Source organism: Capra hircus, chromosome 4 (assembly GCF_001704415.2).
Source record: "Capra hircus breed San Clemente chromosome 4, ASM170441v1, whole genome shotgun sequence".
Taxonomy (NCBI): Eukaryota; Metazoa; Chordata; class Mammalia; order Artiodactyla; family Bovidae; genus Capra; species Capra hircus.
Window position 1 is genome coordinate 71,498,289 of NC_030811.1, and position 19,983 is coordinate 71,518,271.

Here is a 19,983-nt window from a genome sequence, read left to right on the forward strand (position 1 = left end):
TTACTGAAATTAAGAAAGGTTGGCACTCATCCATGCCAAGCAGGTTTACCTTCAAAATCATTTTCTAATACTAACTTGTGCATGTGATACATATTCTTGTTTAAACACACTAATTTCTCATTGAGAAACATAATGTCTTAAATGCAAGCTGGACCACCCACTCACTGCATAAGCAAGAGAACAAAGAGGAATATTTCATATTTGCCTGCCATTTTTACCTGGACATCTACAGGCCAAAACTGATCTACTGATCTTCTCCCCCTCATCAGCTCTACTAGCATCTTTCCACCCCAGTTAATGCCAACTCCACAGTCTTCCAGCTGGTCAAGCTGAAAAATCTGTCAGGAAATTCAGCTGACTCTACCTTATATCTAGAACCAGCTCATTTAACTCTCAAAAAAGTCCCCATAAGGTAGGTTCTATGTTTATCCTCATTTTTCAGAAAAGCAGAATAAATCAAGACTTAAAGATTAAATAATTAGTCTGAATTGCATATACTTGCTAGTTCTATAGGTAGTAGACCCAGAATTCAGTCCAGACAGTCTTGACTCCAGAGCTCAGGCTCTTAATCTTTAGGAAATATTCTCTCTCCAGAGAAACAAAAACCTATCTAAAATCTGATCTAGCACAAGGCAAGACTAAACTCAGGAACAATAGATGCATTCTACAGATATGTTCCAAAGTCACTTATTTAGCATTGCACAATTAAATATACCCAGAAAAGCAATTAGAAAACATTAATTCCAGAACAAACAAATTATCTCATTATGGTTGTATATATATTCCATTTTTGTAATATTTTAAAATTTTTTTTTCCACCTGGCCACCATATTTTGAAAAAGAACATAAAATTTTTTGAGGAAAACTTCGGGACTACTAAATTTAGGGGTTAGAATATAAGCTCCTAATTGGTAGGGATCGTATCTATTTTATTCATCATTGTATACCTGTGTCCATCATATAGGTGTTCAATTTATATGTAGAAATTGAACCCAATCATTACATTCCTTTGCTCAGAACTTCACAATGGCTTGCTATGTCGGAGCAATAAGGTCCAAGTCTTTACAATGGCCTAGAAGCCTGTGATCTTTCCATTCTGCTGTCATCACCTCTCTGACCTCTTCTTACTACTCACTCATTTGTGCTAGGCTTCTTTAAGGCCTTCATAGATTCTGTCCTCTGCTTGGAAAGTTCTTCCACATATAACATATGTGGTTAACTCTTACTTACTTCAAATCTTTGCTCAAATGTCAACTTTTCAATGAATTCTATCCAGACTGCTAGATTTAAAATCGCAAACCTATCAACACATTATTCTTACTTTCCCTTTATTCTTATTTTCCTGACAACTGTGATTTTATCACACTTCTAGCATGTTATATAATTTAACGAAATTTGCTGGGCTTCCCTGGTGGCTCAGAGGTTAAAGCATCTGCCTTCAATGCAGGAAACCTGGGTTCGATCCCTGGGTTGGGAAGATTCCCTGGAGAAGGAAACGGCAACCCACTCCAGTATTCTTGCCTGGAGAATCCCATGGACGGAGGAGCCTGGTGGGCTACAGTCCACAGGGTCACAAAGAGTTGGACACGACTGAGCGACTTCACACACACACACACATTGGTCATCTGTCTCTAAAGACTTGTGCATCCCAAGTGATTAGAATGGTGTCTGATCAAGTATACATATCATGTATCACTTATATGCAAAACCTAAAAATAGAAAAAATGAACTTATAAGCCAGAAGGAGAACAAACTTAGTTACCAGTGAGGAAGGGCAGTGAAAGCTGCTCAGTCTTGTCCGAGTCTTTGCTACCCCATGGACTACAGAGTCCATGGAATTCTCCAGGCCAGAATACCGTGAGTGGCTGGCCATTCCCTCCTCCAGGGGATCTTCCCAACCCAGGGATCGAACCTGGGTCTCCCACATTGCAGGCAGATTTTTTATCAGCTGAGCCACCAGGGAAGCCCAGGAAGGGTAGGGATATGTACAGCCTGGGAGCTTAGATCAACATGTACACACTGCTATACTTAGAACAGATAACCAACGAGGACCTACTGTATAGCACAAGAGCTCTGCTTAACATTCTGCAATAACCTAAACCAGAAAAGAACTTGAAAATGGATATATGTATATATGTAACTGAATCACCTTGTTGTATATTCAAAACTAACACTATTAATCAACAATACTTCAATATAAAATCTTTAAAATTTGAAATGGCATCTAGCATATAAATGAATATATTCCACATGGTGTATGTTCAGTACATATCTGAGTACAGGCCACAAAATACTACATTTACCATGGATTATAAAGGTGCTTAACCAGAGCATGAAGCCTATTATTTAGTTGTCAGCTCTGCAACTAACATGATTTGTACACCAAAGTTATAACAGTGGTTATCTCTGGAAGGGAAAATTATGGTAGTGATCAAGGGGATCTGTATTTGTAATATGACATATTTCTCCCCAAAATTTACTGCTTGTATAACTGAAATGAATACAAATTTTTAAACAAAAAAAATTAAAAGGTTTTGAAAGCAACACATAGGAAGAAAAGTCAAAGGGAGTAAGATTTTCAATGTGAAGACAGAGAACAATTTCAAAGGTAGATTAACAGGAAAAAGTGAAAGTGTTAAGTCACTCACTCGTGTCCAACTCTTTGTGACCCCACGGACTGTAGCCCACCAGGTTCCTCTGTCCATGGGATTCTCCAGGCAAGAATACTGGAGTGGGTTGCCAATTCCTTCTCCAGGGAATCTTCCCAACCCAGGGACTGAACCTGGGTCTCCCACATTGTAGGCAGACTCTTTACCAACTGAGCCACCAAGAAAGACTAGATTAATAAGAAACAGACTTAAATACAGTATTAAAGTTGGTGCTTACAACAAACTTAAAATAGAAATAGGATATTCTGAAGACACAGGCTAGATTTTTAGAAAGATGTGGTCCTGACCAAGTGATAAAAACTCATGACCCACCATTGTTCATTTAAATCCTGTGATTCTGTAATGCCTAAAATTTCAAATGGGAGATGAGGAAATTTAAGTTTAATATTAAAATGTTGCTTTAACAATTCTGCCTTAACGCTTTTCCCCTCAGAGACAGAAAACTGAAGGGGCATGAATCAAAACAAAAAATGTTTGAAAATTCAAATATTTTTATTAGTATTATTACCAAGTATTTTAACTGGCTTACCTCTCTTTCCCCTTTAAGTCTAGTATATCCAATATTGCTTTATTAGATTGTGCATATATTGTAGTAAGTAAAGTCTGCTTGGTCTAGGCCACAACTGAACAGATTACAATTACAAATCAGTGAAGAAAAATAAATCCACTTCAGTTAGAATATAGTATGATTATGTCAAGCGTCAATTAACATCAATATACCAATTTGATGGTTGATCTAATAATCAGAAAAGTGTATTTTTGTTTCAGGTACTTGAGATTTTTCCACATACTTTTTTTTTTTATTACCGTTTTTTCAAAAATAAGTTTACATGGTTTTTCCAAAAAGTCATATGAAAGATACCCTTCCAGTACATCAGAACAAAGCCAAAAGCAGCTCTGTATACTTCATATCATAAAATGACCTATTTCAAGTTTAAAAATATGGTCAAATTATCTTTTCCATTTGTATTAGTGTTAGTCTCTTATGCAATAACTTGAGCAAGTGGTTTTTTACAGGGCAAAATGAATATTAAGTAGTTTCTTACAATCTTCGCAACTGATCATTTTCTCCAATACTATATATTATACTTTGAACAAGCATGTCACTTTAGAAATACTAACATTCACCCTGCTGGTTAATCTCCAAAAACGTGAAATTTTGCTGTAAAAGTTGTATCGACGTGGAAAATTCTGCAGTCTCCCAAATGTGTCATCATTAGGTAAAAACTCACCTAGGCAAAATAGTATTTATGCTTTCATTTTATTGTTTTTAAGAATTAAACTGCCACCTCAGTAGTCTTTTAAGAGCAATATAATGAAACATACATACATTTAATTTAGACTTACGTCCATCATAGCTTCAAAGGCTTCCCTGAAATAAGGCTGGGATTCACATCTTTTTCCTTAAGGAAAGAAACACTAACAGTAATTTTGTTATCCTTCTACCCACCCACCCTCATTCAAACAATAACTAGATGAATTCAAGTCTAACACCATTTAAAAAAAAAACAAAACTGTCTGCTACAACACATTTATCTGAACTGCCTCCCTGCATAACACATATTTCTTTAACCTAACCAAAAAATTTTAAAGCCTCCGAGACTTAACATGTGGAATTTTACCGTGATAACATTTTTTTGTTCAATACATTCAATTCTAGTGAATTTCAATTAAATCAGGTGAGTTCTTCATAAATAGCTGAGAAGCTTTAAAGTGAGTTTTGTTATTTCCTATTACATGAAACCAAATTATTGGTACTGAATTTTCAATAATATTTTAACAGCTCCAAAGAGGGCCATTAAAGGTAATCAAGTCTGCACCAGTCCAAGTACCTACAGTAATATGATAGACACACTCACCACCATTTCACACTATTTCACTCCTATGCTTCTAATAACAATTTCTCATTAGAAACACCACATTAACACTGAACTCTCAAATTGCTAGCTGTGAAAAATCACGTACTTTCACTTAAAGAAAAAGTGTATTATTTTCAGCTGGTCATGGTTGAAAGGGCCATTTATATTATTTCAGCTCTACATTTATAGATGACTTTGCATCAGATTATCCAAAGTGAGAAACTGCTTTGCCTGTTCCTGACAGAATTAAATGGTAAATTAGCCATCAGTTCACCTCTTGTCAAAAAGAAATGTTCTAAATTTATACACTACAAACTATTTAATAATAAATGGTATCTGTATACTACACATTTCATGTTTATGTTATGCACCATTTTAGGGGGGAGGAAGTACTTCACAGGGGTGTATTCAAAGGATATACAGTAATATCCTAAGAATGTTGATTTATACATATGAATTCTGTATAAACTGTAAGTGGTCATCTTAGCTGGACTGTAACAAGCCCCTAGAATGCAAAAGCTGACTCCGAAGGCACCTTATAATGCATTGAAATTCACAATTTAGACATTACTTTTCTCTTCAATACAAAATCATCTGGTAGTCTTCACTGTTGACTCTATGCTAAAAAAATGTTCCAAGTTTTAGACTGCTTAACCAATAAAAGAAACAGGAAGTCAGTAAGTTTTTAAATGTTAAGTTAGAGAAAAACACCTTATCATACAGTAATGAAACCTGAGCAACGCAAGTATGTGATTACAAGAACATCCTTCATTAATACAGTATTCAAATTCCTCCATGGCATTCAAATTATACTTTAAAACCCAATAAACAAGAATCCACTTAAGCACAGGATCAAATTCTACCATGAAATGAGGAATTACATAAAGCCTATTCAGCCCTAAATATTTAGTTTCAGACAATGAGCAGAGAGGAACACACTTCATCTAAAGAATACCACTTATACAGTTCTATAAAATGTTACTTAAGGTTAATAAGTGTGATGCATATGACTCCAACCATTCGGTAAAAAGCATTAATGAGTAACAGCATCCCCAACAGCTTGGAGCCTACAGAGTTGATTACTTTGGCCCTATCTTTCCAAAAATACAAGCAATGCCTCTTAACATTACAGACATAAATATTCTTAGTACTGGAATTTCAATGTATTTTGGTGCTCCTGAGGCTGCCTATAAATGAAAAGGCATCCAAGTGAAGTGCATTATATACCTAATATACCTCAAAATTTCAGTGCCTAAAATGTGAAATAATTTTCTACCATTTAACAGTCTGCCTTACAGTAAATTCTATTAGATTTTTACTTTTAGGATTTTATTGTAACTTTGGGAAATTAGTGGTAAAACATATGGTTTAAAAAACAGTATGTGGCTGCACTTAAGTTCACATAAAAATAGTATTTTTACAACCATATTGAAGTTTAATCCTTTTACACAGGTTAACAAAATGTATCACAAGAAAAACTTAAACATTGGGTTTAACAAAAGACGTACTTTTGAAAGTGGAACAATGGAAAAATGTTTTCAATTTTTTTTTTTTTTTTTTTACAAATGGTCACCTCTGGGTCAATTTACCACACTAGGGGAACAAAGTTCTTAAAATATAACTGCACTACAGTATAGTACTTGAAATCAATCCTAAGGTCAAGATTTAAAACCATTTTAAGAGACAAGACCCTAAGTGTTGTACAGCCACCTCAGCAAGAGGCGCTTTTCCTTCCCCGAACAGTCAAAGCTTAAAGAAAAGATTGACTATACATATAAGTTTTGTTTCCTCATCATATCATCAGTTCAGAATACTATTATCATTGGTAATACGGTCTATATCTTGTCTGATCTGGATGATGTGGTCCAGGTAGTGGGGTTTGAGAAGGCGGACCCTGCATTCGTGGAGGAGGAGGTGGCCCTCTCGGTGCAGGCCATATACCAGGACTCATTCCCCCTGGTTGTGTAAATGGAGGGCTCAGAGTTCCTTGATCTTCAGTGAACTGGGGTAAAGAGTTGGGATTGTAATGGTGAGGAGGGGGTGCAGTTACAGGTGGACCACCATGTTGAGGTGGGGGAGGTCCTGGAGGAGGATGATTCATATAAGGTGGCATCTGGGCAATAATATGTCCAGGGGGAGGGGTAATTGGTGGTGGAGCAGAGGTCATTGGTGGAGGTGGAGCTTGGCTATACACCAAGTGAGGAGTACCTGCGGCCTGGGGAGGATGTGGCATTGGATGGCTTATTGGTGGTGGAGGAGGTGGGGGTGGTGCATAATGTTGCTGTGGAGGCATAATATGATGAGGGTGCGAGACCACTGGTTGACCCTGATATTCAGGATGATGGTGAGCAGGTGCGGGGGCAGGAGGTGGTGGTTCTCTAGCACCTGGATTTGAGTCATCCTGAATAGGGACAGTTATTAAATTGCTGTGTTTTCTTGTTGAAATACGAAAGGTTTCCTGACTGACTGAGCGAGGTGGAGGAGGAGCCATGGACAATTCAGCTGGAGGAGCACGGATATCCTCGTGTGGCTGATTATAGTGCTCGTGGGGCACATGTTGCAAAGGAGGTGGTGGCATCATGATGTGCTGCTTTGGCGGAATATGGCTCATATGGTGCTTGTCTGGCGGCATGATAAAACGATCGGGGATTTCAGCTGGTGGTGGGGCAATAGGAGGAGGATGAACATTTTCAAGTGAAGCCCGGGTAACAGGTTTTCCAGCTCTCATATGGCGGTGGTTGATATGAGCCTGTAAGTCTCTCTGAGACAAATATGTTCTCTTGCACCCTTGAACAATGCTACACATGAAGAGAGAACCTCGTGTACACTGCTCAATTCGCTGCACAGGATCACTACAGCTAAATCAGAAGGGGAAAAAAATTTGATTTACTAAAAACAGACTATAAAAATAATGCACTAAATTTCAAAGATATGACTAGTTTTAAATTTTATTATGGAAAACATTGCAAAAAGTTCACAATTAAAAGTTATAGTTAATGTAAGTGAACCTTTAATATTTTCCACTTTGTGGTTTGTTTGCTATTAAGCATCAGCATTTCTGTCAACATCAAAATTCTTAAGAAAAAAATTTAAAGTGTTTATCAAACAGAGTAGGTTTGAAGCAAAACCCTTTTCTTACCAAGATTTAGAATTTATCTGATTTCACAAACAATTCTATGTTTTGAATCCTTGTGCAAAAAACCCCAAAACTCCAGGAAGGGCAAACCAAAGGATCTTGTCAGAATCACAAAATGCAAACCTGTAGAGTATTTATTGACCAGTAAGCAATTTTCTGAGCAAATAATACTACGTAGAAGATACTAAGTGAAAGGTGTTGTAAGAACTACAAAAATAAACAGGATCATCCTAACCATCAAGGTTCTTAATATTAAACAATATTTTAAATTCAAACCATGAATGCCAAGAGTCCTTCAAGGAGGGGGTCTTCCTGAATTGTCAGACAAATCTACTACTACAAAGTATTACACACTCCTACTTTTCTAAACTATAAACACTAAATTTAACTCAATTATTTTCTTAATAAGTCAGGGTCAAATTGTAACTATTCTTCATCTGCTGTTTTTTAATCCACTTTTGCCTTTAGAAGGCTTCTTGAAACAACAGAAAGAAGACTGAACTAGGAATTGGAACTGGGACCTAGTATTGGCTGAGATCTTGGAGAAGTCATTTAAACTTTGTTTCTTTATCTGTAAAATGGGTTATAACATCTAATCTAACTCATAATGCTTTTATATAGACTTCACCCTACTTAAAAGAACATTTGAAACATCAATGAAACAGTGAAAATGACAGGACTTAATGATTAGTTAAGCACTAAACACGTATAAGCTATCATCATTGAATATGTGGATCAGGTCATTTGACCTGTATCAAATGGCTCCATATTCTTGATTTGGAGTGGTGGCTGGTGTTTCTTCCTCACTGTAGGCTGGTACTACTTCTTCATACTTAGGAGGCTTCCCTTTAGTGGCCATTTGGCACACTTCTCATTTTTTGCTTCTAATTTGCTATTAACTCTGAAATAGCTCCACAGTAACAGGATTGGGAGGTGGGGTGTATTTCTTTGGGTGATGCTTAAGCATTAGTATATAATATTTACATTAATTAGGGTTGTCATTTCTTCACTTTCTGACCCAGGTCTGTTAATCCAGATAAGCTTTTGTTTTAATATCCCTAACAGCCAACCAGTGATATGCTTACTGAAGTTACACTGAAAAACTTGAAAACTAAATTCCCTTTTAAATATTAACATCAAAACACTTACATAGAAGAGAAAACCTTCTGATGTCCTCTACATGGTGTTTTACAACATCCAAAATCCCTTATCTCAATGAGGCAATCAAATTTACTATAGAATTTAAGCGGCTGTACACCGTGTTGGAAAATCAGGCACTACAGAAAATGAGGCAAATAGTGAATATGCACTGTCAATTTCCTAATTCTTTTGAATTATAATTCTATTGAGAAAATATTCTTTAAACTCACACTATAAAATTTATAATATATGACTTTAAAGGGCTAATAAAATATGCTAAGAGAATTACTTCTTACTGGTTTGTTAATGAATCTTCATTCTCTCCCACAGATGCTAATCTTCCTACACCATAAAAGAAAACTATCCCTTACAACTGTCCACAATTTTATTATCAACTTATAATACAACCCTTGGGATAGGTTCTAACTTAGGTTATAAGTGACCTAGAAAGCCTACAGTTGTTCCCAAAGAAGTTTCTCTCAAGGTTTTTCTTAAGTCTTCTATCAGGGGTTCTGAATTGATATAAAAATTCATAGTTTATTCTGGATCCTTACTATTCCCAAAAAGATCACTATCGATCAATACCTCCCTATGGTCTTAATTTGTCTGAGCCTGTCTCAGAACATGAAGGTGTTCTAAAATGTACTCAAGACATAATCAGATTTGAAGTCAATAGAGATTATACTTACACAGTACTTGCTATCTGCTACTCATTTACTTCTAATAATAACCCAGGGAGGTAAGTACTATTATTAGCTCCATTTTACAGATAAAGAAATCATCTATGTGACATAGTTAATAAATCACAAAATAAAGATTTGAATCCAATAATTCTAATTCCAGAGTCTTTGCTCTAAATCACTACGTGATACTACCTGTCTAGCATCCCATTAAAATAAGAAAGTATTTTTGGTTTATAATGCTAACTTTGTGATGTATTCATTATTGTTATTTTGGCCAATGTGAATTAACTGATAATAGCTAATTAGCCCTATCCTAAGGAGAAGGTTATAGTCAACTCTAGGTTCACAGAGAAACATTTGCCAGGTCTACACACTTGACATCTTGCCAACGGTCTAGATCATATCCTCACCTTTAACCTAGATCATAAATCATTATATCACAATCCTTATTATTTAAAAATTTAATGATGATCTTACCCCGGACACATCTTATCTCCCTTTTTTTCATGTAAAATAGCACAGTCATAGCAAAACACATGCTTGCATGGAATCTGCAAACAGAGACATGTTACAGTTAATATTCTAGAGCAAATTAAAATATTTCGATAAAAAGCAACAGTGAGCGCAGTGACCTAGACATGGAAGGTACTTGAGAACTGTTGGTTAAAATGAACATATATTAAGTACTAGTTACATAAAAGCAACAGTTAACCTTCTTCAGTCACAAAGCTCTTTGTGAGAACGCAATGAAAACTTTGGCCCTTCCCCAAAAAACATATACATGCACATTCATGGTTCCTACAGGTTAAAAGCTCCTGAAGAATACTGTGCAACGTTTCACCTAATCCTATTATCTCCACAAAGTATTTCATGGCAGTGAAAGAACACGTATCCTCTACATTTAATATAAGCAGCCTTCTTCCCTGGTAGTCTTAAGTTAATGAACTTACAAATATTTAAAATAAATCAGAAGGACACAGTAAAATAATGTTACACTATTTTAAAACTCACAATTCATTACTGTTATTTAGTTATGCCACATAGCAAAGCAACAGTGCAGAATCCACGGCTTCTGCCACCACAGATTTAACAGTAAATTCAATTTTTTTCCAACAAAAATGTAAAACTATCTTTTCATATATGAAAATTACTATAAAATTACAGTACTTTAAGTGCTTAGAATACCCAGAAATCATAAATAATATTTAATTCTGTTTTATATTAAAAATTCTAGCCTTTAGAAATAACTGGTTCTGTTAAAGAAAAAATTTTTTTCCTTAAGGATCAAACCATTCAAAGAAATTAGTTTCAGAATTCGTTTCCTTAATTAATATTTTACAAGCAATCCAAGAATCTGTCAAGATAATTTTATTAAATGCATATTATCCCCAAACTTTCCTTAGCTATTTTATACTTTTTCATTATAAACTTTATTGTTAAACAATAATAAATCTATCTACTTAAATTTCAGAGTCCTCATCTCTACACAAATATATAAATTTATAAAAACAGAATTTAACTTAGTTATACTTACCATTCGCCCATAAATTTTAATAGGTAATCCACATTTGTCACAGAAATGAACTGGAGTATCATCCTTTTCACCTAAGATGTTTATCTGTTGAAATGATATCATTAAAATTTCCTTAAGCATTTCTAAAAATTATGTCTATAAATTACACAATGAATTGGTTAGTATAAGTTACTAAAACAATTAGAAATGAAGATCTTTTGGTATAATACCACATATGCCACATTATTTGGGCAACCATCAGTTTTGGGTTTTTTCCCCCTTTGACAGTGTTATTACTTATTGATTTTACTTGACATCACTGAAAATTACTTCAGATTATTTTTGGAAATATGGCATTAACAAATGATTTATGGGTAATGAAAGATATAATAAAAGTTCACACTATTCTTTATGCAATCTAAATTGTCCTAATAAAGCATTTAAAATATTTTATTGTTCTAATAAATTTTTTTTATTTTTACTTATACCTGAAAGTCCCAAAAAAGGTGTCCAGGAAATCTTCGTTGATTTCCAAACAGTTCACCCCCTTTACAGTCATACCGTTCTTCTTCATTATAATCAAATCCTTCTGAGGAAACAAAATGTTACCTATTAACTTTTTACATCTCAAATTTCATTTTGGAAATACAGGTACACAGACCTGTATTTCTATTTTGTACATGGACAAAATAGACCTGTTCACTGACACCTTTCAAAGCTCCTCTAAGAACAGCATAATCAAGTCTTACTAAACAGCTGCTAGAAATGATCCCGGGACCCATGTAGTCCAATTCTCATGCCTGAGAATACTGCAGTACTGGAGACCATAACAACACAGAGAGGCCGAGCTAGGAAGGGATCTCTGATCTCTTCCCTCCTATTCAAGAGCTCATATTAACCCACCAGACTATTTCTGGTATAAAACTACTAATAATCATCATCATGATTATTACACAAAAGATACTGATTGTCATTTATTCCAATCATCTATAAAAGTGGTATTACATTTAACTGGTATTAGTGCCAAAAGATTAACAAAGAATTCTGCAGGCTTTCTTCTTACGACTTAGAAAATTAGGTAACCTCTTCTTCAACTTTAAACTGAACCTGATTTTAGAAATCTCAACATACTTATACTTCATCATTTCAATTAAAACCTTTCCTTGGTTATTCACCTGAATAGCAAAATTTATATCCTACCTACAAGTCTCCTCCCCTACACTGTATGTAGCATTATCAATAAACTTCAAGATAAAGATCAAATAGGCTCAATTTCTCTGACCTGATTAAAAAGTTGATGGCAATCCTCCCATCTTATACAGAAGAAAAGAAAATCAGTTAACAGTCTGATGGGGATTCTCAGTAGAATTCAATTACCTAAAGTAAAGCTGAGAAGACAAATCTATCCCTCCAATATGCCAGGCTGCTCACAACTTTTGGCCCTAGAACTGGTTAACATCTGCAGACAGACACACAGGCACAGATGCAATAATTTCTTGAAGCTGATACTGATACACCAGTGTACTGCTATCTAATTACCTGCAACACCAATGTAGAGTTCTTCTAAGTTCCATCTGAGTGACCCTAGGCTCTTAGATGGCCCATTTATACCTTATAAAAGCTGCTGTCATCGAAAACTCAAAATAAGGAAAGTTAATTTTTCTACTTATCTAAAACTCAGAAAATTATTGAGCAGAACAAGAGCTAAGAAAATCATGAGCACATTATCACTATCCAGAGTGGTTCAACCTATACTCCCATCATTAAACTATACATATATCTGTATAGATAACAAAGCAGCAGCTGCTGCTCCATCAATAACCTAGGGTACTCTGTCTTTGGCCTTCCTAGTTTTAAAATAATTTAAAACTATACAGTAATGTATAAATAAATTATTGTGTAACAGTAAAACAGTGCAAAAAAGCTAAAATCCCCTTTCTAGCCCTTTCCTCTCAGATATCTCTTCATCCCCTCCCACTTCAAGTCACACCCCATTTTTGTTTTAACAACCAAATATACATCCATAAAAGTTCCAAAGCCACGATCAGCAAACTTTATCTGCCTAAAGACCAATTAAGTAAATACCGCCATACCTGCAATTACTCAACTATGCCAATATAGTGTGAAAGCAGCTATGCGTGGTGCGCCCTAAGCTCAGTCATGTCCAACTCCTTGTGACTCCAGGGACTATATACAGCCCACCAGGCTCCTCTGTCCATGGGATTTTCCAAGCAAGCACACTGGAACAGATTGCCATATCCTACTCCAGGACATCTTCCCAACCTAGGGATCAAACCCAAGACTCCTGCATTGGCAGGTGGATTCTTTACCACTGACCCACCTGGGAAGCCCGAAAAGAGCCAGACAATACGTAAAAGAATGGGCATGCATGTGTTCCAATACAACTTTATTGATAAAACACAGCACTGGATTTGGCCCATAGGCCATAAAAACTGTTTTATACTTAAGAAATGGTGAAAGGCCTTTCTAAGGATGACATAAAACCCAGAAGTTCAGTAGAAAAGACTGAATGTCTGACTACAAAGAATTGTCAAGCTTCTCTACAATAAAAATTTTATACATAAAATTCAAAAGACAAATAGAGAATATACACAACATATAACAAAAGCCAATTTTGTTAATCTATGAAGAACTCACAAAAATCAAGAGAAAAACAAACAGGAAAAAAATGGAAAAGGATATGAACAGATAGAGCCTAGAAAAAAGAAATGACCAATACTATGAAAACATACAGCACCACTCATAAATTAAAGAAATGTGTATCAGTACAAAAATCTGCAAAGGATAATAGTACCAATATTGGTGTGGGAGTATAAAGTGATGTACTATTTTTTAAGAACCATTTGACAACATCTATTAAATTCTAAAATGCATAGATTCTAAATCCACCAAGTTCTAAAATGCCCAAATTCATGCAAAATTTAAGTTTCAAAATACACATACTAAGGTGTGTATTCTACAAAACATACATACTAAATAAATAAGGACACTTATTGCAAAATTGTCTTTAACAGCAAAATGTTTTAAAAAATTGTTAAAATAAATTATGGTATATCCATAAGTGAAATACCTAAACCCATCTTCTTAAATAAGATATATCTGAATCTACTGAGAAAGCGGAATCTCACATGCATCTTACAAAAAAAAGGGGGGGGGCAGTTATAAAGCAACTATGAAGATGTCATACCAGGGATTATTTGAGGGGAGAATAAAAATGGGAGGACAATTTTACTTTAGTATCATGTTTTCTGTGATACTGTTTAGATTTTTCTAAACAATAGACAGTGTTACTTTCAACAACAAAAGAAAATAAATCAAAAATATTTATAAAGGGATAGCAAGTAAAATATGCCAAAATGAGAAGTCAAAGACTGAAGAAGAGAACATTTAAGATAAAAAAAGAAGTGGCTAAAAGTAAATAAACTCACATGGCTTATTTGGTGGAATCAGATATTAAAGAAAGACTTTTGGACCTGTTAAACACATTACCTTCATCACCAGCTGGAGCCTTTGCAGGCATCCTGTTTATAGTCCTTGGAGTTCGAGGTGAAGCTTTGGCTTTGTTCCCTTGTTTGGAGATGAGCTTTATAGGAATTCGTCTTCGAACATCAAGACCACCCAACGATCCAGAACTATTAGTGCCTTGTAACTCATTGTCTATGTTAGGAAAAAAAGTTGTAATTTCTTTTAGGTTTTCTTTTTGAAGGTTATTCTGCCACAGGTATTAAAGCAATATACCCAACATCATGAAGGGCTGAGTATCTGATTTTAAATACTATGCTATGTAAGTTCAAGTACTAATTTTCTCTATTTTGGATAAACTCTTAAAGCAGTGTTTTTTAAGACATGGAGCCCTTTAAAAAGTTGACAAAAGTTACAGGACCCCTCCCTAAGAGGATGGACAATAAAATTTTCCATGGAATTCCAGAGGGGTTTATAGAAACATAAAATCCTTCATGAGCCTAAAGTAAGAAGCTCTGTCTAGCAACTGTAAGATTTTTTTTTAAAGAAGGAATAAAAGGTAAAGAAAGAACAGCAAAAAGAAAGAAAACCATCATTTCCATCAAGCATGCAAAGTAGGCACTCAATGAATTTCGTAATCTGCATCTACATCAGGACAATCAATACTGGAAACACAAACTAACACTGACAACGGTAGAATTACATAAATAATACGCTGAAAATGAAGCTAGTTTTAGGGATGTGATTATCCTCTTCGGTGTAAAATAGTTTTTCTAAAAAGCATTCAGGAATATAGTAAAAATTACCACACAATTTAGCAGTAAACGCAGACACTAATGTACTATAACATATCTATATGTACAGGTGACTGCGTTATTCTTAGTCAGCACTGTAATGGTAAATTATAGGTGAGGAGGATGCAAGATTTCTATACTTCAACTAGGCCTAAACAATTGACACTTTCTATGTCTCTGTTATTAGCTTACGAAATAAATTTACTCATATCCTATGAGTAATACGAGCATTATTGCATAGAACTGACTCTATTTTAAGATTAAAAGCCACCTCTTTTCCAAGTCCATGACATATTACAATCCAGAAAATATTTACCTTTATCTGCTAAAAGCAGAAAGGCAAATGTCCTGAAGTAGGAAACGCAAATAATTTAAAATAGTAACATTTTAAACATGACAATTAGTGAGCAACGCTATGTAACTGCCACTGCAGGAAGACAGCACAGAGACATAACCAAACTATCCACATTAAATTCTCTAAAGCCAAATTTGGAAGTAGTATCCTACCCAGCAGTAATGATCTCTAAGGATACTAGAATAACACATAGATTTGCACTCTTTCTCAATAATACACAGAACAAAATTCAAAATCAGTCCTTAATTATTAATTTAAATATCTTTCAGTCTGCTTTCTATCATTATTTTCATAACAGCTAATCTGCAAAAAAAAAAAAAAATCATGGGAATGGGAATACATGGACAGTTAAAAGTCTTAAACTAGGGTAAATCCATCTTGATTTAACTCTCAACACTTCACAAATGTATCAATAATCAGATAATGCTTTCATCTGCTTTCACTCCAGTTGCATTTAGTTGCTAAATATCTACAAGCAATGAAGTAGCAAAAAGATAATAATGTATTTCATCTGCTTTGGCTCTAGCTGTTTAAAGTAGCTGCAAACAATGTAATAGCAAAAAGGTATGGCAGAATGAGGTTTGTTTTTTTTTTGCTTGGAAGGGATTCCTGATTTTTCAATGAATTAAAAAAATAGCAAGTTATCAGAGACAGTTCAATGTCATCTTTCCGACAGTAAAAGGACTCTGAACGGTTTTTCCTTGGTGAACAACACTTCATTACTACAAGTCCTTTTCACACTACCCTAGACATCCGAAGTCACAATTATGACTTTCAAGAGCCTGCTGCCCTCTAACATCTTGCAGTATGCCTCAGACTCCAAGTGCAAGCTGTTAACAGTGACATCACTCTGGGTTTATCCTGGGGGGTTTTATTATGAGTCAAAATATACAGTATATATGCAATATATTCAACAATATATTTAGTTGAATATCACAACTAAAAACCCTAAAACCCTAACAATGAAAAGTCCTTGGATATTATAGAGAGTGAGAATTAAGGATGTAACCACTCATATGAAGTGAAATCCACTGTAAAAGGCCTAATACGGAATACTATATCATATAGGTTTTTAAAAGATTTGTGCAGAATTTTATCCTGAATTAAAGGAATCAAGAAATATTTTTACAAAATTTAGGTTACAGTTACAACTAAGTACTAACTTTTAGAATGGCCAAAGACTCAATCAAGTGTTAATTAGGAGTTTCTTAAAGTAATTTTCTATTACAATACTACAGGATAGCCTTCATTTTATGACTGACAATTTCAGCACGTTCAGTCATTTTTGCATAACATTCGAGAGTTCCATCAATCTCCCCAGGGGCCTCTTTTAATCCTTTGATATTAGAATTTTCCTTTTGAGATGCCTATCCTGACATGTGTTCAATTTACTGGCTATCTGGCACATCTTCATTTCCCAATGATTTTATTTGTGATTCAATTACCAAATTCACATTTATGAATATCATGAAAACTTGAATATTTTGTAAGGTTTGTAATCACAATCAGTATACAACATTTAATACCATTTTCTGACATGAAACTGGTAAGGACACTGCCTTATAAGGAAATTAACTAAAAAAAAAAAAGAAGAGAGGTTCATGTTAAGCAGCAGGGATAGCTGAGCAGGAACTATTTTTTCAAGAGGTCAGTTCATTAGTGAGTATTTTCATGTTAGGATGACTTTTACTTTCTTAGGCAAACTTTTAACTTAGAAAGTAGGATAATAAATACTCAGATACACACCAACCCACATTACAATTTCCCAACATAACATCTTTAAACTGTGAGAAGTGCTTGACTTCCAATTCCAGTAACAGGTTCAAATGAGAAACATTTCGCTAATGTGGCACGTTTGCTTCTCTAACACCAAGATTTCAGGGTTTCAATTCTATAAAAGCTCCAAACACTAGAGCTCCCTAGAGCCTGCTGCTAGGCCCTCTTCTCTACTGTTTTCCCTTTCCCTAAGTGATCTCATCCATCCTCATGCCTTAAAATCATTCCAAACAAACCGCCCTGTGATTTCCACTTGACATCTCCCCTTCTATGTCCCAACAAACACCTCATCCTTAGCAGTTCAAAGTCTTGTTGGCAAATTCCCATTTGTCACCTCTACTCCATTTAAAAAAAAAAAAAAAAGGTATTTTTCTCCCAAGTCTTCCAATAAAGGACACCACTCAAAAACTAGAACCCTACGCACCTTTCTCTCACATGCCTCCAAACCAATCCACCAGGGCCTGAGTTCTACCACCAAAATATTTACTGAATCTGCCCATTCCTGTTTTTACTAAACCAAGCCACCATCACTAAACCAAGCTTCCCTTCCGGTCTATTGCAATCACTTCCTAAATTTTCTATTTATCTCGCCTCCTTCTCTGACACCATTCTTCATACAACAACCTGTTATACTTTAAAAAGAGATTATGTTCCTCCTCTACTTCTGCTCAATGGCTTCATATTGCACTTAAAATTACACTCAAATCTTTTCCATGGACTTCAAAGTCTTGCACCACCCGAGTCCTGCCTTCCTTACCATTCTTATCTTAGGGCTCTTTCCCTCTATGTAAGTGCAGCTGATTGGTTTTCTCTACATTTTCCTCCCTCAGAGTCTTAGTACCTGTTATAAACACTTTCCACTTGATTTATGCCAAGCTGGATTCCTCTCATCCATCAGATCACAGCTTACAAATGTTACTTTCCTAAAAAGACTCTTCCTGACCACCATCTCTGAAGCTTCTACCTTCCACAGCCCCATATGTCTTCTTCAAAGCCCTCATAATAATCTGTTAAACGCTTGTTCATTGTGGTTTTCCCAATAGAACGTAACTTCCCTGAGGACAGGGACTCAGTTCACCTTATCATTCCACCTCCAAGCCTAGAAGAATATGTGTATATACATGTGTATGTGTGTGTGTATACACACACACATAACGTGCGTGTGTGTGTATATATATATATGAAATTAGGTAGACAGTTGATGACTGAGGAATCCTAACTAATACGTGATACTGGAAAAAAGCCTTTTATCACCCTACTAGTAATACAGCTGATAACTGAACGGAGCAGTATCTAACTCCAAATGCACTCATTCAACATCCAAAAACTGCAAGGGAGCAAAAGACAAAAAACACTTAAGAAAGAATGGAGCCATTCTTACTTGGAGAAAGTGATGAGAATATCTTGATTTTAAGCTCAAGACTTGTGGTTAAGGACCACAGATGAAGCGCGGGGCATGCTACAGGCTTAAGCAGAAAAGCTGCTCCTAGTATCATTCCAAAAACCATATCCGACTCCCTTCTCCCACCTCTAGTCCAAGAAACACCGGAGAGACAACGACAGGCAGTGACCATCGCAGCACCCGCCCAAAGCTGACTGAAACAGCAGGAAGTCTCTAACCCACCCTAGCACATCGACTCGCAGCGTAATGACACTTCCCAGACTCTCTACCCGCCAGTCCCCATAACGTAGGGCAGAGCACCCAAAATGAGGGGGAAAACTGCCGGCGCTCTCTCCTCTCCGCGAAGCCCGCGCCCCCCGCGGTGCCGGCTCCGGGCTCAGAAGGAGCTGCCGTTGCCGGCACCGAGGCTGTAGGTACCACATCGGAGGGTAGGCCAGGAAGTAGCAGGCCCTGGCCGGAGACGGGAAGGGGGTCTGTGAGATTCCTTCCTCGCCGCCACACCCCAGTGCTGTAAGGCGAATGTAACCCCTCTATGTTCGCTGGGCGACCAGTCCCAGGCCGGCCAAGGGGGCATGGAACCTGGACCCCCACTGCCTCCGCCTCCTTACCAGTGTGATCCATGATTCGACTCGCAGGGCACAGTGGGAGCGGAAGTCAACCGCGCCGGAGTCGCAGGGAGCGCGTGCGCGGTACCTTCCGGAGCCCGGGAGGCGGAAGTGTGATCAGGTGGAACCAGGTTGGTTCCCTCCAAAATTTGCCTTCTCTTGCGTCCGCTAACCGACTCCGGTGAGGGAGTTAGGCTCAGTTCGGGCAGAGAGAGAAAAAGCGAGTACGCGGGGAGCGTCAGTGTAGAGGCTGCTAAGGGTTCCTCTCATGTGCTTCCAGAGGAAGTAGCCTTTTAATGTGGAGCGGAGACTGACGGGAACGGGGGAGGGGAGAGCCGGTAGTAGCCGGAGGACTAAGCTCGCGGCAGGTAAGGCAGCCGCCGGGCCCCGCCCCCCCGCTCCCCCCGACCCCGCGCGGAGCTTTGCCTTCTGGGACTTGTAGTGCGCCGGGACCCTGGTGCCGACCTAGCCCAACTGCGCAGGCTCAGCCGTTGGGCTGTCCCACCCCGGCGGGCGGAGTAACGGTTTGGAATCCCCCAGAGTCCGCGAGCGACGTTTTCCAGCACCC

The 19,983-nt window shown here is 36.8% G+C and overlaps 1 protein-coding gene across 2 annotated transcripts; it reads right to left on the bottom strand.

Moving 5' to 3' along the window:
• CBLL1 (Cbl proto-oncogene like 1) lies at positions 3,337 to 19,781 on the bottom strand. Of its 2 annotated transcripts, none has more exons than XM_005679138.3 (6): positions 19,419 to 19,781; positions 14,511 to 14,678; positions 11,489 to 11,586; positions 11,022 to 11,105; positions 9,965 to 10,038; positions 3,337 to 7,386 (listed from the first exon to the last, which is right to left on the bottom strand). In XM_005679138.3, the coding sequence occupies exons 1-6, from the start codon at positions 19,429 to 19,431 to the stop codon at positions 6,348 to 6,350; spliced, it is 1,476 nt and encodes a 491-aa protein (XP_005679195.1). In that variant the 5' UTR covers positions 19,432 to 19,781; the 3' UTR covers positions 3,337 to 6,347. The 2 variants fall into 2 exon arrangements, with proteins under 2 accessions (XP_005679195.1, XP_005679194.1); XM_005679137.3 differs by having other exon boundaries at positions 11,489 to 11,589; positions 19,419 to 19,779.

Coding starts and splice junctions, on each gene's coding strand:
- CBLL1 (XM_005679137.3), bottom strand. Junction 11,590..14,510: donor GGCTCCAGCTGGTGATGAAG/GTAATGTGTTTA, acceptor TTGTTTCCTCAG/AAGGATTTGATTATAATGAA. Junction 11,106..11,488: donor ACCTTTTTTGGGACTTTCAG/GTATAAGTAAAA, acceptor TCATTTCAACAG/ATAAACATCTTAGGTGAAAA.